Raw genomic sequence first — 25,358 nt, forward strand, 5'->3', positions numbered from 1 at the left:
TATATATATAATCTAATAGTGCAGCCATTGCATCGTGGAATTGAGATATAAAACTGGAAAAAGTGATTTTAACTGTTGAGTCTGATCTATGTTTATGTATTGGCGTGGACAAATTTACTGACACTGCTGGAAAACAGTGTAAGAAACCTTTAAATGAATTCATCTTTGCATTGCAGTAACCCAGATGTACAGTGGAAATAAAAAAATAAAAAAAACATTATGCCATTGAATTTAATTATTCAGTGGGGGAAAGAAATGTGATTTGCGACAATAGTTGGTACCCCTATCAATCCTCTTAAACCAAACGTAGCTGAATATTTTTTCACAAAGTCTTCACAACAGCCAACAACAGGGCACCTAGTTGAGTGATGACAGAAAAAAAATCCCTTTGTGTCCCACCATCAAAAATGTAAACATGTATAGTTTGTATAATTTGTCAGCATTACAAATTATATAAATTACTGACAAAATTATGTTTTAGTCAGATGAGATTGACTGAGTTTATCCGGTCTAGCGGACTCTACCAGTGAGCTAAGAATGAGCCTTTCGGTCCTTCAAATGTTCAGAAACATCTGGTCAAATTACAAGTAGTATGTTGTTGGAGACCAAATCAAGCTTATTCTATGGCAATCTCAGTCCATAGATCTACCATATTTTCTGCACTATAAAGCGCACCTAAAAACCTTCAACTTCCTCAAAAGCCGACAGTGCGCCTTACAATCCGGTGCGCCTTATATATGGACCAATATTGAGCCACAACAGGTCTAGCAACTGCGGTAAGCAACCACCGACTTCATTTTCGCCCGTAGAAGAAGAAGTGCGCGGTGCATACTAGGATAGTTGTCAGAACGCTGGTTTGTTAATAAAGTTTGACTGACCTATTTACCTACCGACCTGATAATCAGGTCATCTGCAGGTCATTTAGCACCACGTTCTCCACGAACATGCTGTGCGCGAATGGAGAAGGGTGACCATCGTCCAGCCCAGTCGCGGAAGGCTCTCCTCGCTGACCGGAGTCAAACTGTTTTGTTGACATTCTTTATGTCAACAAAGTGGCTTTAGACATTCATCCTTTAGTGCAGCTCCATCTAGTGGATGTATAACGTAACTCCAACCTCTACTGTAGCGTCTATTCTATGCGCCTTATAATCCGGTGCGCCTTATAGTGCGGAGAATACGGTAAGTCCTGCAGAAAATCTCTGGGTCTGAGCTGCAGAATGTCATCATGTGAAATGTTATAGGAGGGGAGTACGTGCTGTCCTGTTGGCAAAATGGTTTTTGTGCAAAGCATTTCCAGAATGGTTACTAATAGCTTTGCTCCTACGGATGTTTCTTGAAACATAAAATAAAAATTGCGTGAGAATATGCTACTGCGGTAAAAAGAAAAAATATATATTTTAAGACCTCTTACTGAACTTGGACAGGTTTGCCCACTTCTGTACTTAAATCTAAATGAGAAATTCCTGCCACAAGTATTGTCAGTAGTGTGCATGGTAATTTTTAATTCTGCTGACAATTGTAAGTCTTTGCTTTATATAGCACTGCTATTCAAAATACAAGTCTAGCCCCCAGGAGAAATATTTCCAACTAATACTTCATCTGTTTTACCACGTTAATCCCTTTATTAGTAATGTTTGATTTGTCTGTCGTTTAAATCTTCCTCATTGCGTCGCCTAAACAAATAGCTTTTGACCCTGTTCAGACTATGATGAGAAAAGCACAAATTGTGCTGTGACTTTGTAATGCTGTTTTATATCTGCATTACATCTACATTAAAGTCGCCGTTTATTTTTAATTGCTCGTAACAAATCATTCACACATAACGCATTGTGAGTCGAGTCATATTTTTGAGGTTTGGATGAGAGCTGTATAGCCGTTTTACTGTATCATTACTGTTCTCCCTCACATGCCAAATCATTTAAAATGTTTGACGGGCGTTATAATAATATCCCCTGTATTCATCTGCCTGCTGTTTGCCTCTTCTTTTACAGGAAAGCGGGAGCAGATATGCCAAAGTCAGCTGGAGGTACTCCCAAGCCCACAATGCCATCCTGGGACCCTCTGGTGAGCTGCTGACAGAGGATGACCTCATCTATCTGGAGCAGCAGATTGCCAATGTCTCTCTTCAGAGGAACTGCGCAGGTTATGAGCTGGAGCTGGCCCGCCTCGCTGAGGAGCTCAGGCACATCCTCCCGGCTCCCATAGTCAACATCACTGTCAACACCCAGTTCAGGAACTTCAAGAGCCAAGTTCCCCTACCTGTTTGGTGTGGCCGGATCTCAGGCATCGTAAAAAGCATGTCTCTGCTCATGACCAACCTGACAGACCAGCCCTACTGTAAGATGCCCAACACTGAACTCATCACTGTGTTTTCTCAGGCACCAGACAGACAGATCTCCAACAGGGTGCGCAGGGAGAGCATCGAGGACGAAATCCATCAATTCGGAGTGTCTGTGAGGACTTTGAGGTCAAATTTCGAGAAACAGAACACATCTTTGTCGGATCACCAAGAGGAGAGTGTTGCATTCTGTCCCTCCGCGCAGCTTGACAATGCGCACCTCGACAAACAGCTGAGAGAGTTGAAACCGGCTGCTGAAGCAGACCAGAACAGCGACTCTGGTATTGACAATGACGAGAGTGTCCCGGATGTTCAGGAAACAATCAGCCTTAGAAAGGAGCGCATAGTGGTCCTGTTCTTAGGTCACTGGAAAAAGTCTGCGTACGCAGTGACGTTGAAGAGCAGGGATGCGGTCGAAAGGAAGATGAGCAACGGAAACCCAGGGAGCCATGATGAGTATGGTTCTGGTCGAAGAGGCAGCGCAGAAAGTGACGAGTCCGTTATGATGAACAGTTCACTGGGACATTTCTTTAAACAGAGAAGTGCCGTCAACAAAATGATGGGAAACTGGAGGAAAATGATCTCCAGTGTCCCTTCCAGACAGATACGCAGGTAAGGCTGGATGACATAAAAACATCCCCAGTGTTCAGTAGAAATTATTCTACAATGGTACCGGTACTTAAGCACTTCTTCATTTCTGCACTGGGTATGGGGCAATGCAAAAGTATACTCTTTTATATTTGTAACATTACAACCACAAGTGCAACTTTTTCACTATGACTTGATGAGATAGCCTGACATGAAGAAGTGGGTAGTTGTGAAGTAGACGGAAAATGTCTGCAGCATGATGTTGCCACCACAAAGTTTCCCTTTGGGGACGGTATGTTCACACTCAGTAATGTGCAGTGTTTGTTTTTTTACCACTCATCATTTTGCATGTGGGCCAGTAGGTTAGGTTTTGGTCTGCTATTCCCTGGATACATTCTTCGAAATGTTTGGCTGGTGGTCAACTGGAAACAGGACTTCTTCTGGTTTTTCTGCCTATTCTGGCCTTTCCATATAGGCCAGAATAGGCATAGGTTTCATATCTCAAGGATGTATACACCCAAATATCTGACATACCTACTCTAGCTCCAAGACTGACCCATGACTTGCATGTTTCTAGTTATTCACTCATTTGGTGACACCTAGAGGGTATGCTGAAACACTGTTGAAGATATCGAAACAATTGTTGTACACTCAGCATGCATTTTTATCCACGAGTTTATCAAATAAATAAATAAATAAATAACAAGCAATCACATGCAATATATTAATCAATAAATAACCTACAAGTGAGTGCAGAAAAAAATTGAATCAATTAGCACAGACTTTGCTACTGTAAAGCCTGATGACAACAGGCAGAAATTACTTTCTGTGGTGCTCTGTGGTAAATAAATGGAAATAAATGTAGTTGTAGTAGTAATCTTGGAGTACTACTACTATTAGTAACAGTAGTAGTAGTAAAAGCAGCAGTAGTATTAATAGTACTAGTAGCAGCAGAGCAGTACTACTACTAGGAGTAGTAGTAGAATTAGTAGTAATACTAGTGTCAGTAGTAGCAACAGAACTCATAATTATAGTATTAGTAGCAGTTGTAATAGCAGTATTAATAGAACTATTAGCAGTGTTAATAGTAATATATAAGTAGCCACATCAGTATTAGTAGTAGCAGTTAGTAGTAGCAGTATTAGCAGCAGCAGTAGTATTAGCAGTAGAATTAGTAGCAGCAGTAGCAGTATTAGCAGCAGCATGAGTAGTATTACCAGTAGCATCGTCATAAGCAGCAGTATTAGTATTAGCAGCAGCAGTATTAGCAGAAATAGTAGTTCTGCTACTTCTGCTACATGACAAGCTTTCAAAACAGTTTTTAGGATACCACATTAAACTTTTTAGAATAATTAACCATGACATTTCTGCATCTAGCTGTATGTGTTTTTGTTTTGTAACACATCAGCAATTTTGGGGGGAAAGAAAAAAAAGAAAACTTCACTCCCTTCATTTGAGTGCAGTTGCCAGTGATGTCTTGTGTGGTCTTGTTTGAGAAAGCAGCACATTCATTTAACCACACTGCAGTTGACATCAGCATGAATGAGCAGCACACATGCAAACATCTTGTGGTTTATTAACCAGAAGGAGGGCCTGAGTGATCAAATTATGACTTGCATGTTATCTTTAACTTATGAGTAGAGGGATTTTGTTAGAATGGCCTGGGGTGATATAAAAAAATCTGGGTTTTTGAGGTGTAGTAGCATTTGACATACAGTCTTTATGGGCTGCTGTCCAGACATCATTTCAGAATAGGTTTACTGTCTGATGACAGCAAATAATAATAAAAAAAATATTTAAGTGGGAGCAGTTATCTTGGGAATTTGGCTGGATTACAGTGTAACAAAGTTCAGAAATTCAGAAAGACACAAACAGATGTGGCACCATGTGGAATACAAATGCTAAGCTGCTAAGATGTTTTTTTTATGTATTGAGTTTAATGGCTGCAAATTTATTCCACATTTTTATTTTCTCCAAAATTGATCTAATATTGAACCATGTGGAGAAAGCAACGAATCAAGTTTCATGCTCATGGTGGCCAATATAGTACTATTATCCATCATTTTATCATTCTTTATATGACTGTAAATCTCACATTTCAACTTTTATCTACTGTAAGAAAGAAAATATTTTGAAATCACGACCTATGCCTTTAGAAAACAAGCACTATGCCCATGTTAAATTAATGATTGAATATTAAAAAAAGCGCTACTATATGAAAAAAACAAACATTCCTTAACAGTCCTTAACAATCTTGTGATGTTTTCCACAGGCTCCACAGGCAGAAGGCCCTCTTCTCCCCGGAGCAGTTCCTACCTCGTCTGGACGGGGTGCCAGTCGACTACGACAGCCTGACCCTGGATCTCTTCATGCTGGGCTACTTTCACATCCTGGAGTTGGATCTCCCTGTGGATGAGAGGAAAATGAGGCACTTGCTGTGCTTTGAGGTTTTCGACCGTTTGGGGACGTTCCCCTGGGAGACGATCAGAGAGTTTCACAAGGCCGTCGTGCAGGACATTGAGGCTGGGAACCGTGAGTGGAAGGACGGCTTTGAGGACATTAAAGTGAAATTCTTTGGAAACGCTGTGAGTGAATCTGAACACACGTCCAATGTGGTGAAACCCAGCCTCCCAGAGGTTAGACAGGTCCCTAAAGTCATCGTTCAAACACCTACGCCTGATGAGAACATGCTCTACAGCGGAACTGATATCTCCAGTTTCAGCAATGAAGAAATATGTCAGTACATCGATCGTAGTTTTGCTTTTTGGAAAGAGAAAGAGGCAGAGATCTTTGATTTTGAGTAGTTTACTGTATCTTTTTTAATTTTTTGTATGCTTTGTAGTAAAAGGTAACATGAATTATAAAATAACTTGTTTCTATTAAAGAACATGTTCTACAGTTTAGAGAGAAAGCGTTTTTTTCTGGTTTCTTTAATTACGACAGGTAATGTCATGTTTTCTTTAATTCTATTGAATATTGTTGGATGTGATCTAATTTGTACAATTTTTATACACTTTTACTGCACTGTGGTTTAGCAATTAAACATCAACGAATTTCAGAAGTATGTGTAATATTTTATTTGCAACTTAACATTAAACCTCAAGTATCAAACAAACAACATCAACACAACTCTGACGCAAAAGAGTTCTTACTCCAGATCACCGTCTGTCATTTGAGGTAAGTTGTTCTGGGGGGGGGGGGGTTCTCAGAAGAGGATTATGATTATGTTGAGGAACTTCCACATGTCAGCGCTGCTTCATTTATCTCCTTATGGAGATTCCAGGGCCGTTCGGCAGAACATGTGCCTTTGGCAGCAGCTGTAGGTCTCAGACTTGTTGTTTGCAATCTGACTTCAGCACAGCGTCACTCAGTCCTAAAAATAACAGACGGACAGCCAGTCCTCCCCAGTGACTTAGCAAACATTTGCCATGTTGCCCACTCCATGTTGATCTTAGCTTTCGTTGCAATACTTGTGTTTTGATTCAAGGATGAACCCTCATTTTCAATCGGTCCATCTTGGGTGAGTTTTTCTTCTTTTTTTTTAAGTAATCTTTTGATTAATTTAAGCTTTACTCTTGTTTGTGCTATGACAAATGAGCAAAGCTAAACTAGATTGCTTCAGTTTTAAAGAGACCTAATCAAAAACATGCTTTTTTTTAAAGGTAATGGCTAGAATTGTCTATAAAGAAAGCTTGATTAACCAAAATAGTGACAAGAACTTTATTAGTTGTATGATGCAGTTATTTAAAACTTTTAAGCTATCCTGAAAAAGTGGCTAAAAATGGTTCTGCACTTCATTCGTTTTCAAAAATGAAAAAGTTTTGGTGGCATTTCAGAATCAGTTCTACTTGTGTTTCCTTTATATTTATAGGAAATTGCTGATCTGCTGACGGAAGAGTTTACGTTTAGGGATAAGGCTGATCATGGTGCGCAACGTGGACGATCTGGACTTCTGCCTGTCCTCCCATCCTCAGAGCATCCTGGAAGGCTTGCGCTTGCTCTGTTCACACCCCAAACTTGTGGATGTGACCCTGAGTGCAGGGGGAAGAGATTTCCCTTGTCACCGAGGGGTTCTGGCCCTCTGCAGCATGTATTTCCGCTCCATGTTCTCAGGGGACTTTGTGGAGAGCATTGCTGCCCGGGTGGAGCTCCAGGATGTCAATCCTGACATCCTCAGCTGCTTGCTTGACTTTGCCTACACCGGCAAGCTGACAATAAACCAGAGCAATGTGGAGGGCTTGATTTGTACCTCCAGCCAACTACAGTTTCAGACAGTGCGAGCTGTGTGCAGCCGATACCTGCAGAATCAGATCGACGAGACCAACTGCCTGGGAATCCTGGAGTTTGGAGAGATCCACGGCTGTCCTGAAGTTGTGGCCAAAGCGTGGGCCTTCCTCCTAGAGACCTTTGAGGCCGTGCAACAGGGCGAGGAGTTTCTGTTTTTGGGGAAAGATCGGCTGACAGCTTGTTTGTCCGATGAAGGACTGAAAATCCGTTCGGAGTGCACACGCGTGGAAGCCATCTTGAAATGGGTTGGGCATCAGAAAGAGTCGCGACTGTGCCACCTTCCTGAACTCTTCAGCTTGTCACATCTGTCTCTGCTCAGCCTAAGTTACCTGACCGACACCCTGCTGAAAGACAGTCTGGTCCAGGCTGCCCCTCGCTGCAGAGAGGCAATTCAAAAAGTTTGTAGAGAGGTTTGTGAGTGCATCTAACCTCTCTTTCATATTTCCCCAAAATGGCATTTGATTACACTTGTTACTTTTATCTTTCTAGAAGCAAGATTTGACACAAGAATATTCCGAAAGACTAAACTCTCACAGTCCACAACCAAACTTGCAAGAAGTACTGTTTGTGATGGGCGGACGTTCACTGGATGATGAGGATGATAACGATTCAGACGAGGATGACGGCGCAGACCCAAGACTTCAAAGACTGCCATCCAAGAACTGTGCCTTCTACAACACAAAGACAAGTAGGAATATACAACTACCTACATTTCACACTGGCTTGCTTTCAGAATCTAACGCTTTAAAATTTGCTGGGAACAGTCTGTCGGATTCCTTAAAACTGTTTGGCAGATATCGGAGGTCATTAACTGTGCTGTTGACAGGAAAACGACTTTTGGAGAGCTATGTTTTGGATGTGACAAAATTGAATCATCCTCTCAGTTCCGTAAATGAGTGTTTTATTGCGGCTGCTGATGGAAGGCATGTTAGAATTTTCTCAAGGAATTTTAAGGAAAAGATTGCTGCATCCCATTTTAAGACTTCTGGTTTCATGACAAGGCAAAATGACATTGGCCACAAATGGATTGTTTTGCCAAAAAAATTATGTTTCATTGCAGACTGCAAAGTAATGGCCACTTAATGGTTCTCAAGAACACTTTGCATTTTTGCCTAATTTCCTTCATACTTTTTAGGCATTATTTCATTACTGTGTTATTTTATTTATGGAGACTTTTATCCAGTTCCCCATAATGCCTGAATGTGCCTCTGTAAAAATATTCTTCTCTGTTTCCCTGCAGAAAAGTGGCATGAGCTACCTAACTTCCCTAATCCCAACAAGTGGGGTTATGCCATGGTAACCTTAAACAATGACGTTTATGTAACAGGTCAGTTCAGCATCAGATGTTCAAACAAAAGACATCAGATGAAAATGATGACATCTACAACTTTTTGAGTAAATTGCTTGAGGTCCTCCCTCAAGAAATGGGTTATTATATCAGGCTTTTGACAAAGTGCGTTTGTCTGTCTGATAAGGGGGCTCGCGAGGTTCGAACACCAACTCATGGTCGACCACAGAGACCTGGAAGTACATCATGAGAGAGGGGAGATGGGTTACTGTAGCACCAATGCTACGGCCCCGGACTAACCACACGTCAGCAACACTTAATGGCGAGCTTTACGTAATTGGAGGTGAGAAAATATAAGTGTGTGTTACTATCTTACAGCTGTTAGCAGTGTTGAACTCTGACAAACACCATTTAAGCTCCTTAGCTCCTTAGTTCAATTACCCCAAGCCCTGCGGAGGGACAGAATATTAAGAATTTGTTTGCATTTCTTTCTTGTAGTGGAACACAGTACCTTGCAAATGTTTTCAAACCCCTTGAATATTTCCACGTTTTGTCAAGATAAAAATCCACGTCTTATGGTAGTTTATTAGTTTTTATGTGATACACAAAGTAGTGGATTATTGTTAAATGCAGGGACTCTAGCACTCCAAATCAAAGGCCAGAGCTACAATGGTTGGAAATGGTTGAAGTAGCTTATTGCAGTCCATGTCCAGACCTACATCTAATTAAGAATCTGTGACAAGACTTGAAAATGTCATGTTTTGGACCATCTTCATTCAATCTGTCTTAGCTTGAGCTTCTTCTGCAGAAAAGACTGGACACAAATCCATCTCTAGATGTGCAAGGCTGTTATAGACATACCCCAAAAGACTTGCAACTGTAAATGCAGAGATAGCTGGTTCTACATTAAGACTCCAGGGGGCTGAAAGCAAATGCACTCCACACGTTTTAGATTGTTAACAATAAAGAAGTTTGAAAACTACACATTCTTTTCTTTCCAATTCACAGTTATATGCTACTAGGTTATGTTGTTGTTTTGGTCTGTCACATGTAATTCCAGGAAAATAAATCAAAGATTTTGGTTGTCACATGATAAAATGTGGATAAAATTCAAGTGGTATGAATGCTTTTGCATGGCACCGTATTGTTAAGAATTACTGCAGTTGTTTTTATTATCCACACTGTACTATTTCAGTATAATTCCCACAATTTTCTTTTTCCTGTCTTAGGCACGACGTCGGCTCAAGTTGAGGTTGAGCATTACGACCCTTATAGTAACACCTGGGCGTTGACGTGTCCTGCTTTAAAATATGTGACTAACTTCACGGCCACAGCTTGTTTTGGAAAGCTTTATGTGATTGGATCATGCGCAGTGAAGTACAATGCACTGACCATGCAATGTTACAACCCTGTCATAGGTAAGGTGGATTTCAGCATCAGATCATTGCTGTTAGACACAACTCAATTTCATCTGCAAATTTTTAAATCAAGCAATTGAAAACAGAAAAAAAAAACAAATTATTTTCAGCATAAAAAGTCTTAACAATTTGTGCATAATTTTATTTTTATTCACTATAGATGCCTGGATCAGTATAGGGTCACCTTTCATCCCCAAGTATTTGTCGTCACCTCGTTCCGTCTGTGTGGACGGGATAATATACCTTTTGGCTGATAACACAAAGAAAGTTTACTCGTATGACCCAGAGGCAAACATGTGGCAAAAGGTGGGCTATTGAAATCAAACCAGACACTACTATGGCATAGAAATATGAAAACAACATTCAAAGCTGAACACCTTTTGAAATCCTTCAGTGTCAGTCAAAGCTTTGACTTTTTAATGCCTCCAGGTGCAGCTTCTTCACATGCTCCATGAGAATGGTGGCCTCGTATCCCTGGATGGAGAGCTGTATGTCACGGGCGGCCACTGGAAAGGAATGGAGGGCGACTACGGGGTGGAAGTGGAGGTTTACAACCGAGCATCCAACACCTGGGATGTGGAATGTTTCCTGCCAAGACTTTGGTTCTACAGTGGAGTATCCACTATATTCCTAGATCCGTCCCAGTGGCCTGAACTTCCACCCATAGATTTGACATAGATGCCATCAAGGTCTTAATTGTTTCAGTTTTGGGGGTCAGTGAGTTCAGAGAGACATACCCGCATATGTCTATTGTTAGAGTGCAAGTATCAAGTCAGTCAGAGGATGTCCTTTGTGCCAAGAATAGTGTGCCACATAGTCCTCTGGAAATCTCAATGCATTAATGCATGCTTTAGCGCTCAACAGGTATTTATCCTTTGCTTCATGTATTTGACAGCTGAACTCTTTTGTTTTATGACATTAGTGAATTTTTTAAAATGTTTTTTTGTTTTTTGCAGAAATTGTTTCAAAGCATCTCCTTTGAGCATTATTATGAAGTATCATTACTTGTATTTGTTGCTACAAATGAACTATTATGGTTCTCCAAATAAAAGGAATTAATAAAAAAAAATTCCGTTAGTAAAAGTCCCTTTAAAGGTTATAAAACATGGTGTCTCGTTTAATTATTAACCCATTGGAATTCAGCGGTTTGGCTAGCGGGTTCAGTCATCCAATGGAATCAACAAGTCTTGCATTCTATTACCTTGACAACGTTGCTTGTGCGCGTGGTAACCATGGCGAATTGTTTGGCATTAGAGAGCTTTGCTGTGGCTGCAGAGGATTCTAAAGTTTCTTAACCTTATACCTACAATTACTTTTACTTTTATTTGAATTAATTCTTAAAAGGTTTCCAGGGTTTTGTAGCAGAGCGCGAGCTAACTTTAAAGCAAACAAATTACTGAACGCTTAAAGATATAGTTTTATGATGAGTTCTCGACGGGAGCAAGATGGTCACTCACCAAGACTGGAGGCTGTGATTCAGGTAACATAACATTCACCGTTTTAAACTGCGTCATTGTTATTAGTAGAGGTCTGTCGAATTGAAGACGGCTCAGCGAAGCGCAGGTGTGGAGAATTAGGCTATTTAAAGAACTACAACGTTCTTGAAGGGAATAGCATGTATGAAATTTCTGACTGTAGCCTGAAGCTTGTTTATGCTAATATATAAGAGCCGTTTCATTTATAATTGGATAAATAAACAGCTATTAATTAATAATTAAACATTCCATCAATTAAAATTCCCGATAACGTAGAAACAAGCAAAAACAGTTACATTTTAATGGCGAGTTTATTTTGTCAATCATAGTTTTAGGCAATTATTTGTTAGTTCATGTATTCTTTCCAAAATGATTTGATAGTTTAATGACTATTCGTGTGCATACATGGTCTTAACCATTATGAAACGTATGCAGTTATATTCAGAATAATAGACACGTTTCTTCAGAAGTATAAAACTCCAAATCTTTGATTTCCAAATCGCAAGTATATTAGGAACACTGCATATTAAATTCCAAAACAAAGCCTGAAGAAATCTATGTCTAATTTATCATTAGTGGGAAATATATATTCAGCTGTTAAAAAATATGGCGATGTCAGCTTTTTTCTTAAAGAAGTCAGACATTTACTGTGTGTAAACCTGGGAAAACACACTTGAAGATTGAGGTCTCCTCTAAATCACTGAAGAATTTAGTTCAACAGCTGTTTCTGAGAACTGCTTCACATCTGCAGTCGACCAACTGCTAACAGGTATTCCAGCTCAGGACAATTTGACTACATTCCAACATTCCTCTGCAATTTCTTATTTTGCCTCTGAAACAGCAAGTTTGATGTCACCCCTGGAGTATTTTTTTATTAGGTCTGAGGATTGGGCAGTAACATCAATCTTGTTTTTCTGGATGTTGGTTTCTCACTGGTATGTTTATTGGTAGTTTCTCCACTCTTAGAACTTCTCTTTGGCAAAAGGCAACATGATCCCTTTTCCATTTTGGATAATTGATCCATTTGAATGGCAGTTTTCCATTTTCTTCCATGTCTTTTCAGTTTTAGTTTCTATTTTAAAACATTTGAGAAAATTGCAGAGCAGCCTATTATTTTCTGCACATTTTTATGTTTTACCTTCTCCAATCAACTTTTTAATCGTAGCACACTGTTCCTATGAACAATGTGTGGAACAACCCAGAGGAATGCACCATAACCAGCATGTTCCACTTTGTCCTTAAATAAGGGCTGCCTGTTTGGAGCCCATTTTTTCATGGAATGAATGATCTAATTGATTAATCTCCACATTACTAATATTTCTGAACACGTCCCTTTCAACTTGATGATTCAGTTACTCAGAATCAGCAGCATGCATGTCATGATCGTTGAGTCTGTTGGTTTTCTATTATTCAACTACAGCCACTGCTTGTTTCTACCAAAAATATCCAGCGCTTAACCTGGTTAGTGATGCAGGACTGCTATTATTTTAAACACTACTGTACATATTTTAAAATAGTTTTCACTGTTACCGTGGATATCACTAGGAATGAAATACATTAGCCCTGGCTATAGGAATCCAGTGCAGTGTGCATTAGTGTGCAGCCAGCATACATTTGCTTCATTAATTTATCATTAGTTGTAGAACATTTATAATAGTGATCTTTTATCTGATTCACTTTTCTTTTCCTCCTCTCTTTGGATCTACTCCAGCCTTTTCTCTCCTAAATCTCTAAATGTGAACACTTTAATTGAGTTCATAACCTGGTATAATTTAAATGACTTAATAACTTTATTCAAATTCAAAAGTACTTTATTAATCCCAAAGGCAAATTAAATAATAAAGTATACATGCTGGGGTAATGCTTATTAAAAACTTACTAGTAATACAGTTAGGGTGAAAAAGCAGTATAATTTATAGGACAGAAATATACTGCTCAAAAAAATAAAGGGAACACTTCAGTGTTCACTTAAATGTTAAAGTGTTCCCTTTATTTTTTTGAGCAGTGTATATTAGAGTACTGCCACTATCATGGGAAATAAAAAGTAGACCCTCTCAGATATAATTAAAAGTAATTTAATGATAATTGTACCAAAAATAATCCATAGTCTCAAATTTATTTTTTTTTAAATGAAAAAGTTGTGTGTGACAAACACCCTAACTGCTTATGTAGGAATTAGGAAGCTACTTATTTATTTTATGCAATTGAATTTTAGCAAGTGTGACCATCTTTTCAGATACAGGCATTTTCGGAGTGCAGCAAACTACTGCAATGGGCCAGTCAAAGTCCAGACCCCAACCTGACTTAAATGCTGTGATAGAACCTTACAAGAGGTGTGCAGAAATGCATGTCTTTGAACATCAATAAACTAAAGCAGAGGTTCCCAAACTGTGGGGTGCACCATTGTACCATTGAGGGGTGGGGGTGAAGAGGGGGGGCGGGGGGTGCAGGAAGGGGTATGGATGAATGAAAAAATAAACAAACAAAAAAAAAACAACAATGATGAATGCCGTGTGTTCATCATTGAACACCCAGGGGAAGAAGTTTGGGAACCACTGTACTAAAGTAATGTTTTAAAGAAGAGTAGTCTATCATAGGACTTTGGGAGCCCAGATGCCAAGGATCTATGGAGACGCTCTGAAGGTCAGCTGGGAGGTCGAAGCAGCCTACAGGAGTTTGACCTGGACTCACAGAGGAGCTTGGCTTGTCAGATTTGGGCCTACAGAAACCTGCCTGGCAACTCTGCAGTTCTAAGAAAACTGAGTTTAAACAATATTTAGATGTTATTGGCACGTTTCTTTTTACTTAAAATTTATAGAAATGATATCGATGTTGTAGCGTGCCTGAGCCAGAGTTGAATCTGGAAGAGAATTAGTGGAGGGAGTTTAAGATTGCAAGATGACCTTCCAACCTCAAAACCTTTGGGCTCATCACAAGATAAATCATGAAAAATATCAGTGGAAACATGTAAAAACCTAAGAAGCAATCATAAAAAAATGTTTGATTGATGTCACGCCAATAAAGATATTTCCACTGATTACAGAGAAGAATATAACTCAATTTTAAGATGCCTCTTTCCAAAAAAAATCTATGTATTCTTTTAAATGTATTATTCTTTTGCATAACCATCTATTTCAAGGCATTAAATTACGAAGTATTTTTTTAAAGTTATTTTTGATATCTATAGCATTTTTATAACTGAAGTTAACAGTTACTTGATTGTGCTACAAAATGGCACTATATGCCTGGAAAACACATAATACTTCCCCTTTAAGTGAGATGTTGAGCTTAATGTTGTCATTGTAGCAGTTGGAGAAGACTCTGCTTCAGTCGGACAGTAGCTCAGGAGACAGAAGTCTGACACTTCAAGGGGATGTAGAAGAATCTGGAGCCACTCCTATCCCTATTGCCTCTCACATTTGTCAGATCATCGCCCGCAACCTTGCTGAACAGCCTGCTGGTAGGGAAGCAAGTTTCACTTGTCATTCCCAGACAAAAGCACTGACTATGTGTTGCATTAGTTCTGCCTCTCACTCTGCTATATCAGGTACCGTCACATGCAAAGTCTGACACCTCTGTACGCTTGGATCTGTTTCTCCAAACCAGGTGAGAGCTTTGAGGTTAGCAAGCTGGAGGAGAGCGGTGCCCTGAGGGAGCATTCTTCTCCCGGCCAGATGGACGACGACCAGCCACTAGTCAAACAAACCAGTCTCACAGAGAGGGTAGGAGCAACACAGGGCAGCAAGGATTTTTTAGGCCAAGGTTAAATTGTGGAATGTTATTTGCATTTTTAGAGTTCAGTGTACCCATGCTGTTTTGGCTTAGTGTTTCTCCCTATATATACATGCTTAGAGCTGCTTTAAAAAATATTAATGGTTTACACATTTCTCATTTGAGATTAGTAGTTCTTCCACTCTTGTCGCAAATGAATGCATTTAGAAATATGATCACAGTAAACATCACTGCAGCACATCTCTCTCTTTAACAGGGAAAGCCTTTTAGGTATGAATAAGCACGTTTGTACCTGTGAGAAATCAAAGAAGGGATTAACTCAGAACAAACTCATGTTTTAATTAATGCACTTATGCAAATTAACATATTTTTCTATGTTTATGTGAGTGATTGAATGTGGTAGAGGTACAATCTGTACATCTATGTTGCGAATATGTCAGGATACATGTGTTTGTAAGTTCAAGTAAGAGAAACAAGCGGGATATGAAGGGTTTCCTTGTGGTCTGCTCAGGTAGACTCCGACCCCCCTTTGCTCCTGATATTTGGCGTCTCCCTTCTCTGCCTCCCATGGCGGCTGCTCCATGTAGCGGCAGCTGTTTAGGAAGAAAATTATGAAGGTCACTGGCCTTCTCCCCTGAGACCATTGAAGAAAAAGATCATTTTTCACCGGGTATAAAGCACCTATTTTGTGACAACACTACCCTCATTCTGCTACTGCAGTTAGCAGATCTAAATGCATTCACCTATGTTGTTGGTATTTTTAGATGGCTTTTAACAATACTAAATATAAATAAAACAACCAAGTGTTTCTTATGTGTAGATGACGCTAAACCTTGAATCTGATTTAGTAGTTTTTAACAAGCCCAGAGATGTGTAGTAATGACTGCCCACTGTGTTTATGGCTGGTTTCCAGATATGCTTCCATGCTGGTATGAATTCCTAATAAGTAGAGCCATAAACAAATAACATTAATAGCTGAGTCTTAGAAAAGTAGACTCAGCTAGTTTTCTAAGGTTGATTTTTATTTTTAACTCTGAAATAGTCCAGGTTAGTTGTTGCAGTCTTTTATCTGACCTTAGTTAAACAGTAGTATTTTCAGTCAGCATAATCTTACACAGTTGTGTCTTGCAAAAGTATGTATACTCCTAATTTGCTTCACACTTTTAATAATTTTAATAGTTTTAAGTGACAGGCCAAACTACATGGGTCATAACTTCAAAATGCTATATGGTTTTCACATTTTCACACATTTTCACACAAGAAAATGTGTTGTATGAAGTCCCTGAGTCGCGTTGTGTGTAGTCACCTTTTGCTGCTATCACAAATGTAGGAGTTTTTGGATTTGCCTCTTAACAGCTTTGTACATCAATGTACTGACTTGTCCACAAAATAGCTCAAGTTCATTCAGACCGGACGGAGAGCATCTGTAAACATTCATTTTCAAGTCTTGCTACAGATTCGTCATTGGATTTTCCCTATTTCAAGATGAAGTCATTTCCATGTTGAACGGTGTATTCAGAGTGATGTGCAGTGTTAGTTTCTCTCCACATATCGCATTTTAGGTCATCTCACCAGAGCAAGGTATACTACATGTTTGTTGTTTCCCATCAAAGACCGAGAAACAGGTTATCTTATGACTTTTCTTTAGAGTTACTGTTGCCGCCCTAGAGGCCAGAATTGTGAAGTTGCTAATTTGTGTTGGTCTGTTGCATAAAATTTTAAGTTTAGGAAAAGTTTATGGCAATGTTAGCGAGGCATTGTAAAGGTGGAATAGAATTCCACATTTAGCTCATCACAAAAAAGCTAAAGAATACAGAATTTTCACAAAATGTTTAAATGTCATGTCTTTGTTAGAAACATGGCCTTCTAGAACCTAGGCAGTATTGAGGTTTGATATTTGCCAGTCGACAACTATCTGCTATAAAAATTGTGACCATTTGGAAACATATATCATACCAAATCCCCCAGTCTTTGAGCTGTCAGAGAACTATTACCTCGATACCACTAAGCTCAAACTTGAACTCTGAAAGCATTCCTACGTGCCTGGTAAGTCACTCTTTGTGATCTCTGGTGACCCCAGAAAATTGCTGCTGAGCCAGGATAAACCTTGACCTAGTTTGTGTTGCATAGCCTGATGTTTCTGTATCCTGTGTTTCTTTCGCCAGTGTGCGTTTTCTCATATGAAACAGCCTACTGCCTGCAAAACACTGCAATATTATAGTCAGGTGGATAAATATGATTTTAGATGAATTATCTCTGACACCAATTGCCATTTACCCAGTGCTCTGAGGAATCTTTTTACCCCATTCTTTCTTCAGAAGATTCCTGCCAAACAGAAGTAGATAAAGTCAAGTTTTAGAAATTTTCTCTGTCTTCTTTCATCTTGCCACCCTCGTCTGTTTCCAGCTTGTTTTTCTTATCAATCCAGTTCATTTAGGCTGCAGTTTAACTGGAACAGGTCCAAAACATCTGTCGATGTGAATAGTAAAAATAAGTTACCTTCTCCTCTGAGAGTAGGCTTAAAAGCTTCACTTTGTTATGAAAAGCAGTTCAGTAGAACACATAGCCTTTTATATAAGGCTTCTCAAATTACCCGACTTTAAAGTCAAGCATTTAGCATACTTTCTAGTTATTTAAACATGTCTTTAAACATATGAAACCTTGAGTGGATGACCTGCCTTTGTGGGTTCTCTATAGCATTGTCTTAGATGGGGGCCATTTGTGTTAAATGCCGCAGGATTCACTGGCCACTTTCTCGTGAGTGTGCGGCACGTAGTTCACCACATTTACATTGATTATTTGTACCGTTTGCACATTATTACTGCAGCTGTTGCCATGCATGACCAAAAAGTTCACTGTATTTTGACACGCTCATAACAGTTGCCCCCTCCTTCCCTTCTTCCACTCTCTCTGTTTGTTATCCCACATTGTGTAATTATAGTCAGTGATGATACATAAACAGCTTTCACAATCAGCTGGGGTTCCTTTGCGGAGTCAGCACCCAGGGGACAATATGGGGGAAGAAAAGAGGGGGTTATGTTGTTCAAGTAGGATAGTAAGTTCTACAGGCTGCTTGGGGGCGATGAACATCCGCTCCAGCTGTGTTTAGGAATCTGACAGATAGTGCACTCCATTAATTCCCTTTATTAAGCCTCTGGGTTCGGGCCAAGCAAGAGAAAGCGATTGCAGCTGTAACCCTTCGCATGCCGACTGCAAGCCTCGGCCAGATGTCACCCTTGGAGAGTCTGACAGAAAGAAAGGGAACCGATGTTGTTGATGGCTTTCTGAGTGTCCCTGGAAACAGCAATACAAAAAAAAAAACATGGATTTGTTTTTTTGGAGAGGACAAGGGGGAAAATTAGAAAAGCTTCACCGATCTGCTCTTTTCATTAAACCCAGCTCAGTGTTTAGATAAACTGGACCGTTATCAGATCTGTAATAGAATATTGTAATCACAACTTGTTAACTCGATGGATTGGATTCTTTTTTTTTTTTTTTTGATCTTCCACATGGGCAAGGCAGAACATTTTGGCTGAAACACCAAAGCTTTCACAAGGGCCTTTAAAATGATTCTCTTGTTGCTTGTTGGCAGTTGAATCAAAGCAGGATTAGCCCTTGATGTTGTTTGAAATATTTATCAAAAGAGACAATACAAGGAGTGGCACAAATCATAAATATCAAGAAATATTAAAACCTAACGCAAACCACATTTTAATGGCCCTAAGAGTCTTGCGCTCAAGAAAAGGACGCATGAGAATGAAAAAAGAGAAAGGAACCCTAGCTAACATATGGCGGCATAAAACACACCATGACTTAAGGGGCTGTTTTTGTATGAATTGTGTTTTGAACATTATTACAGAATGGCACTTGGTGACCTCATGGGATCGGGCTCAGCTCACTTAAGGGAGCCGTCGAGGCTGTTCAAAACTAATTGTACTCTGAAGCAGATCATAAATAGCTTAGGGCTCAGCAAGCACACTTCTGGGCCCCCGCTAAGTCCTGTAAGCCCCCCTGCATCAGGGCAGATGGAATGCTGAGATTATTGGTTTCTCTCTTTTGCCTTTACAGTCGTCACTTGACGGGTGTGTTGTGAGAAACAGTGAGGTCACGCTCATCGAGTGATGGGGGGGGATTCGGTTTAGTGATGCAAGACAACCAAGTGAAACGATGCTGTCCACGGAGGACTGTTAGTGCGCCCCCCCTTGGGAGCTTCCTGCACAGAGCATGGCTAATCTGCAGCAGCCCCGGCCTCATGCTTTACTGCCGAAGGGGGAAAGAAACCATAAAAAAGCGTCATCTCTGTGGTGTGTGGAATTGGGGCGAGGCTCTGGCAAGACGCTCACACGCTGGTGCTGCCGTGCATGAAAAAGGACAAACAACCCTCCACACTGAGTTAGGGCGGAGACCTTTATGAGTTGCTGAGGATACCTGGTCACCGAGTGCACAAAACGTTCTTTATGCTATTGATTTGAGAAATTCTCCTGACAATTTGCACTGCATGACCCACCCGTTGTGGAACTGAGTGATGGATCCAGACATTCTGTTTTCACTACTTTAATTTCTGAAGGCGTGCAAAATACAAAGAATACTTAAACCTGTGTTAAGCTGAAAGTTACTGTTCCAGTTTATACCTTGTAACCAGAGGCGTGCACAGACATTTTGGGGGGGCAGGTACTCAAATGGAAATGGAATTATGTCGTGCAGAATTACAAATATGTAAGGCACTGATAATATAGGCTATTAAATCCAGAAATGCTACTTTTGGCCACATAATTTACACTATAAATTGAAAAAGATTTCAAAAGGACACTTTTTTGGTTCAGAGCAAAAAGGGCAGGTGCTCTAGCACCTCCTAGTGTCTAATTGTCACTGCTTGCAACATGTTGTTCATGATAGTAGACTCAATTCTGAAATACTGTTTAAAGCTGCAGGATGTAAAAGTTTTTTTTTTTTTTTTTTTTTTACATATTTATTGAAACTGTGTCTCTCTGTCATGACAGTATGGCACAAATAGTCTGTGAGAAAAAAAATCAAGCTCCTCTGCCTTCTCCCAGTGCTAACTAGAAACAGCCAATCAGAGCTAGGAGGCAGGTCTTAGCACTGTAAGTCACAATCTCTTGTGGCTCTTATCATCCACCCTCTACCTTCCCGCCTTGCTCTCTGCTCCCCTGCAGCTAGTCCAGCCTGTTATGAATGCTAAGACTAGTTAGCATGGCCATAAATGATGACAGATAAAAGGTTTTCTTATAACAGTAAATTGTTTCTCCATCTTTAGCGCATTGAGCATGGAATACATGAGGATGATTGACAGCGCTCCTCCTGACTCTGATTGGTTGTATTTGACCAGGAGTGGTGCATTTCTTTAGACAGCAATAGCAGCTCAGGGAGGAGGTGGAGGAGATCAATCTTTTCACAAATTCTGCCTTACAGCATAATGTCACGACATGCATGGTGACAATTTTAACAAATATGTTTTTTAACAAAAAATAAAAGACATAATACTAAATTAAAATTACATACTGCACTATTAAATGTTTCCAGTATAAAAACAGGATATGGTAAAATTACCTTTCATGTTGTTATAAATATATAACTTATGTAATATTAATGTTTTGGAGTGACAATTACAAAAATGCTTCTATTCCTAGAAGCTGGCCAGCAGCCAGATACTTCATAGAAATAATTCTTGCAAAATAAAATTCAAAACTTTTTTTTTACCTTTATAAGATTTATTTTAGTTTCCACACCATGACCTTTCATGTTTTTTCTCAATCAAAAAAATGACTCATTCTGATAATTAAGCCTCTCCTGTTTCTTGACCCAGTAACCATCGCTTTGTAATCCTAAATCTTCAGTCAGTCCTTATTGATGTTCTGTGGTTATCTTGCCATGTCCCTCCCACCCTCTATGTCTCTGTTGTAAGTTCTCATTTGATTTTTTTTTTTTATTAAGTCATCTCAACACCATTTTTCCCTGCCTGCTTGAGTCATCAGCAACAACAAAACAACCCATCTTGTTAAAAATGACTTTAAACTGGTGCGCCATAAGTTTTTAAAACTTTTATATCCCTTCATGGTGGTAACAAGCAAAGCCTAATTTTATGTATTTATCGTACTTCTGTTAATAGGGTACTACATTGTTGGATTATTCCAAGATTGTTTTTGAGTCTTGTTGGAACTAACTGATTGCTTTCCCGATGTTTTTATTCTCTTTTGTATTGGGCAATCTTTTTTTTTTTTGATGTTGTTCCGACACCTCAAATACATGAAGTCAGAAAACAATTCTTGAATTAAATATCCTAACCATTCAAGGTACATATATAAAGTGTGGGCTTGTCAACAAGTCAGTGTTATTGCTACAGCTTTTCCAAAACACGCACAATCAGTAACTCTTTACACAACTGTTGTTTAAAGGAGTCCCTTTTTGAACCGCAGCTGCCGAACTTCTGTGTATTTCAAACACCGCCCATGTTATTCCTCCCTACTCGTTCCCCGTGGCTGTCACCTCAACAACGGGCAGTAAACATTGCTCTTATGCTCTCTGGGTCCTCATAGAAAAACAGCTCAGCCTCAGGCCAAGTGCGTGATAGCACCTAATGTAATTTGTAGCGTAAATGTCTGAAAAAGGGCATATGAAAATGTGCGAATAATGCTGACAACGTCATTGAGTCCAGTGTCGAACAGTGAGACCATTGTCTTGGCTCTCTTGGAGCCTGCTGGAGATATTAAGCATCCCAAGAAGACACGAGGTACAGAAGAGAGTATAGAACGGGGCTGGGGTGGGGGTGGGGAGGGGTCTCGGGACTGATTTGAAAGGTTTAGATGGTGGTTTGGAGTGTTTTGAAGGGGAGGGGTCTCCTTCTTGTTCAGTCTTCCTCTCTTTGTACATGAGGAGTCAGCAAGGGCAGTTGGAGGCACACAGTGTGTTGTAGTGCTCTGGGGCCATGTGGTTTCTATTAGTGAGGACAGGGTGTCTGGCACCAACACAGAGAGTGGGTGGTGCAGAGGGAGCCGAGGGCGTATTAGGTTTAGGGGTTACAAGACATCAGGATTTTAAGATACATGAGAGAATCTGAGATACTACTGTGAGAAGTAGAAGGATATTTAAATAATTTTAAATGCATTGTTTGAAAAAAATATCACATATTGACACCAATATACAATATTTTGACAAATATAGTGCATGGTTTGGTGTGCTTTATGTTTGCCTAAAGTTAGTTTTGTTTTGTAAACATTTTATTTTGCTTCAGTAATTTAACTATTTTTGTTTCTAACTGCAGCCTGTTTTGGCCCGAAAATGGGATTTTAAATCAGGTTTTTACATTTCTTGGTAATGTTTAGTAATAGAGATTAGGAAGAGAGTGCTGAGTAAAAGTGTTTGTTCTTTTAAAGATTTGTGCTTATTTTCTTTTGCATCTTCATGGAAAAGAAGATGCAAAAGAAATCTTTGCATCTTTTGCATATATCTACAAGATAATAGATATTATCTTGTAGATATTAAGTAAAAATCTTCACTGGCATTGTAGCAGTCAAACCCTTCTTGTAGATATCTATTATCTACAAGATAATAGATATCTACATAGATAATGGCTATCTACAAGAGCCATTATTAGGACAGTTCATCAACTGTCCTAATAAAAAAGTGCAATGATATTTTAGTACATTGAAATAAATTATCAGGAAATTTTAACTCCAAAAAAATACAAAAAACAATGTTCAAATGTTTATTAGTCGAAAGAGGTATCAATCAATAAATTTTTTATGTACATTTCAGCAACAAGGAAGTTCAAAGTGCTTTACATCATAAAACGAAAAGTCATAAAACATCATACAGTCATCAATTGAGAACCCAGTAACAAACATTACATTTTGTCGAGCCCCATCATCAAAATCATCAATATGTATCAAATATGTTGGTCAGTGTTTCAGTTATTATGGGTCGAAAGCAACTCTAAACTGGTGGGGGTTTTAGTCTTGAGTTAAAGATACTCAGTATTTTGACAGTTTTGCAGTTTTCTGTGAGTTTGTTCCAGATCTGTGCTGCATAGAAGCTGAATGCTTCTTCACTATATTTGGTTCTGATATCAAACCAGACACTATTTTTACTTTGCCAATAATTTTGTTTCTAATATGGAAAAGAGAAGCGAAATCTTAAAGTATAGAAAAACATTGTGAAAAATATTAAGTTGGAAAAAAATTGCATAATTTCCCCTCTTTTTAAGAACATATGGTGTCATAAACCTCCCAAATAATTAAGTAAGAATCTTCACTGGCATTGTAGCAGTCAAACCCTTCTTGCATTTACTGGCCATCTTTTGACATGTTTTGAGTTGTATTCTGACTATTTCACTTGGGGGATGAGCTCCAAGTACTCAAGACATATGATGACTGTGTCATCATATGTCTTCATCATATGTTTGATTCAGAAGAAACATGTTGGTTAAAAACAAAAAAAAAACATCCTTTAAGCTTTATAGGCCCATGAGTAATTTATGTTTTGACTGTAATGCTGAATCTTATCTGCATACTTCTTAAGTTATTAATTAACTGTGATAAGTCACACTTCTTCTTACTTCCATTTCACTGGCTGCACCACAAGCTTACTATTGATTATTATGTTTTATTACTGCAGTATCACTGTTTTCCTACTTGCAACCAGAACTCTCTTAATACGTGTTACATCATTCCCACCTCCGAGCTCAGACTTCCGAAATAACTTGAACACAGCGGTAGAAACAAGAAATCATTTAAATACAGCATGTCTGACAACATTAAGTTAGCCAAGAGAACTCAAAAAGCAACACATCATGCCCTGATCTAATACATTTAATAACAAGGGAGAAGTCTTGAACTTTTCTTTTGGACTCAATTGATCCACAGTGAGAGCCATTATCTACAAATAAAGAAAACGTGGAAGAGTGGATGAACTTTCCCAAGAGCGGTCAGCCTAACAAAATCCCTTTGAGAGCACTGACAACTGAACCAGGATCACACAGAAGAACTTAGAACAATATCTAATGACATGTCGGCTTCACTTGCCTCAGAAAAAAAGAAAGAAAAAGAAGAGCATAAAGTTATGTGTCACATTTCGCTAAAATTTAGTCTACTTTACTGTGGTTCACTTCTTCAATTAAACTAGTGATTCTAGTTTAATTAAACTAGTGAGTCAAGTGATTCTAGTTTAATTGTTTATTCCTGGTGTCTACTTATTCTTTGTTATGCTTAGATTCATTTTCCAAGTTCCCAGATTTTCTCTCCCTCGCTCCTTGCTGCTGCACTCTCTTCCTGTCTTTCTGTCTCTCCCTCTCTCTCTCATTCCTCAGCCTGCCTTCTGCTCTCTCCCTTCACACCTGCATCCTGTTTCTATCAGCCATCTTGTTCCTTGTTCAGTAATCAAGCTCCCAGTATATTTACAGCTCATGCTCAGTCAGTCCTTGCTGGTTCCTCCCATTATTTTTCTGTTGTGCTCTGGCTCCCTGTGTTCCTCTGATTTTTTGCTCTTTATTTTTTCATTAACTATTCACAAACAACTCTCCGCCTCTGACGCTCTTGCATTTAGGTCCTACTCCGCCACAGCATCCTAACAAAAGCACTGCATCAGAGAACTCCTGGAGTCAGAAAAGATGTCTAATTCACCTATGAATCGGTTTTAAGTAGAAATACATGCTTGATGCCATTTGAGGTTATTTAGAAGCGGGATAACCATGGAAACTTAATTTGCAAAATACTTGGATTATTTTAATATGGTCTGGGTGTTTTTCAAATGATCATGTAGCATATTAAATTGTTTGACAGTAAGCAGATAGTGAAATGATATGAAATGCATTGATTTATACCATTACAGCTGCATTGTTTTAACATAATCATTACTATAATTTGGCTTCAGGGTTATACAAATATGTGTCCTTTTATTGTTACTTCTTCACTTTTTTGACATAGCTATAAAAAACTGTTTTTATCAAAATCAATGTTGCCTTATTTCAGACCCCAAAAGCAGATGTTTATAATCAGTCAATGAGTAAAAAAGTTCTATGATTTGAAACACACGTCCTTTTTTTTTTTTTGGTTAGTTAAGTTTATTTGTATACCACATTTCATTAACAAGGCAGTTCAAATTGCTTTACATGAAAAACATAGCACAATAACCACTTATGAAAACAATAAGCAGTGCAGCACCAACACTGTTTATAGTGGAGATGGTGTGCTGCTGACCTCAACTCGGGACGTTGTGGG

General features: G+C 39.1%; 3 protein-coding genes across 3 annotated transcripts in view; all 3 read left to right on the forward strand.

Annotated features, from left to right (window-relative positions):
• Positions 1-5,978, forward strand: part of espnla (espin like a) — a 27,528-nt gene extending 21,550 nt beyond the window's left edge. Inside the window, exons 10-11 of the mRNA XM_008407705.2 lie at positions 1,992-2,950; positions 5,199-5,978. Of these exons, the coding sequence (XP_008405927.1) occupies positions 1,992-2,950; positions 5,199-5,730 (1,491 nt within the window). The 3' untranslated portion in view covers positions 5,731-5,978. The remainder of the gene's footprint in view (positions 1-1,991; positions 2,951-5,198) is intronic.
• A 328-nt stretch (positions 5,979-6,306) lies between these two features.
• klhl30 (kelch-like family member 30) lies at positions 6,307-11,015 on the forward strand. The gene is made up of 8 exons (XM_008407702.2): positions 6,307-6,446; positions 6,798-7,623; positions 7,703-7,901; positions 8,454-8,540; positions 8,689-8,844; positions 9,731-9,919; positions 10,080-10,225; positions 10,349-11,015. Exons 2-8 carry the CDS (start codon positions 6,850-6,852, stop codon positions 10,595-10,597), a joined length of 1,800 nt encoding a protein of 599 aa, XP_008405924.1. The 5' UTR covers positions 6,307-6,446; positions 6,798-6,849; the 3' UTR covers positions 10,598-11,015.
• A 120-nt stretch (positions 11,016-11,135) lies between these two features.
• Positions 11,136-25,358, forward strand: part of LOC108166260 (putative ciliary rootlet coiled-coil protein 2) — a 17,458-nt gene continuing 3,235 nt past the window's right edge. The window contains exons 1-3 of the mRNA XM_017304525.1: positions 11,136-11,399; positions 14,701-14,854; positions 15,001-15,116. Coding sequence (XP_017160014.1) covers positions 11,340-11,399; positions 14,701-14,854; positions 15,001-15,116 — 330 coding nt within the window. The 5' untranslated portion in view covers positions 11,136-11,339. The remainder of the gene's footprint in view (positions 11,400-14,700; positions 14,855-15,000; positions 15,117-25,358) is intronic.

The sequence above is a fragment of the Poecilia reticulata genome, linkage group LG4, assembly GCF_000633615.1.
Source record: "Poecilia reticulata strain Guanapo linkage group LG4, Guppy_female_1.0+MT, whole genome shotgun sequence".
NCBI classification, from domain to species: domain Eukaryota; kingdom Metazoa; phylum Chordata; class Actinopteri; order Cyprinodontiformes; family Poeciliidae; genus Poecilia; species Poecilia reticulata.

Coding starts and splice junctions, on each gene's coding strand:
- klhl30 (XM_008407702.2), top strand. CDS start 6,850: ATGGTGCGCAACGTGGACGATCTGGACTTCTGCCTGTCCTCCCATCCT. Junction 7,902..8,453: donor CTTCTACAACACAAAGACAA/GTAGGAATATAC, acceptor GTTTCCCTGCAG/AAAAGTGGCATGAGCTACCT. Junction 10,226..10,348: donor AGGCAAACATGTGGCAAAAG/GTGGGCTATTGA, acceptor TAATGCCTCCAG/GTGCAGCTTCTTCACATGCT.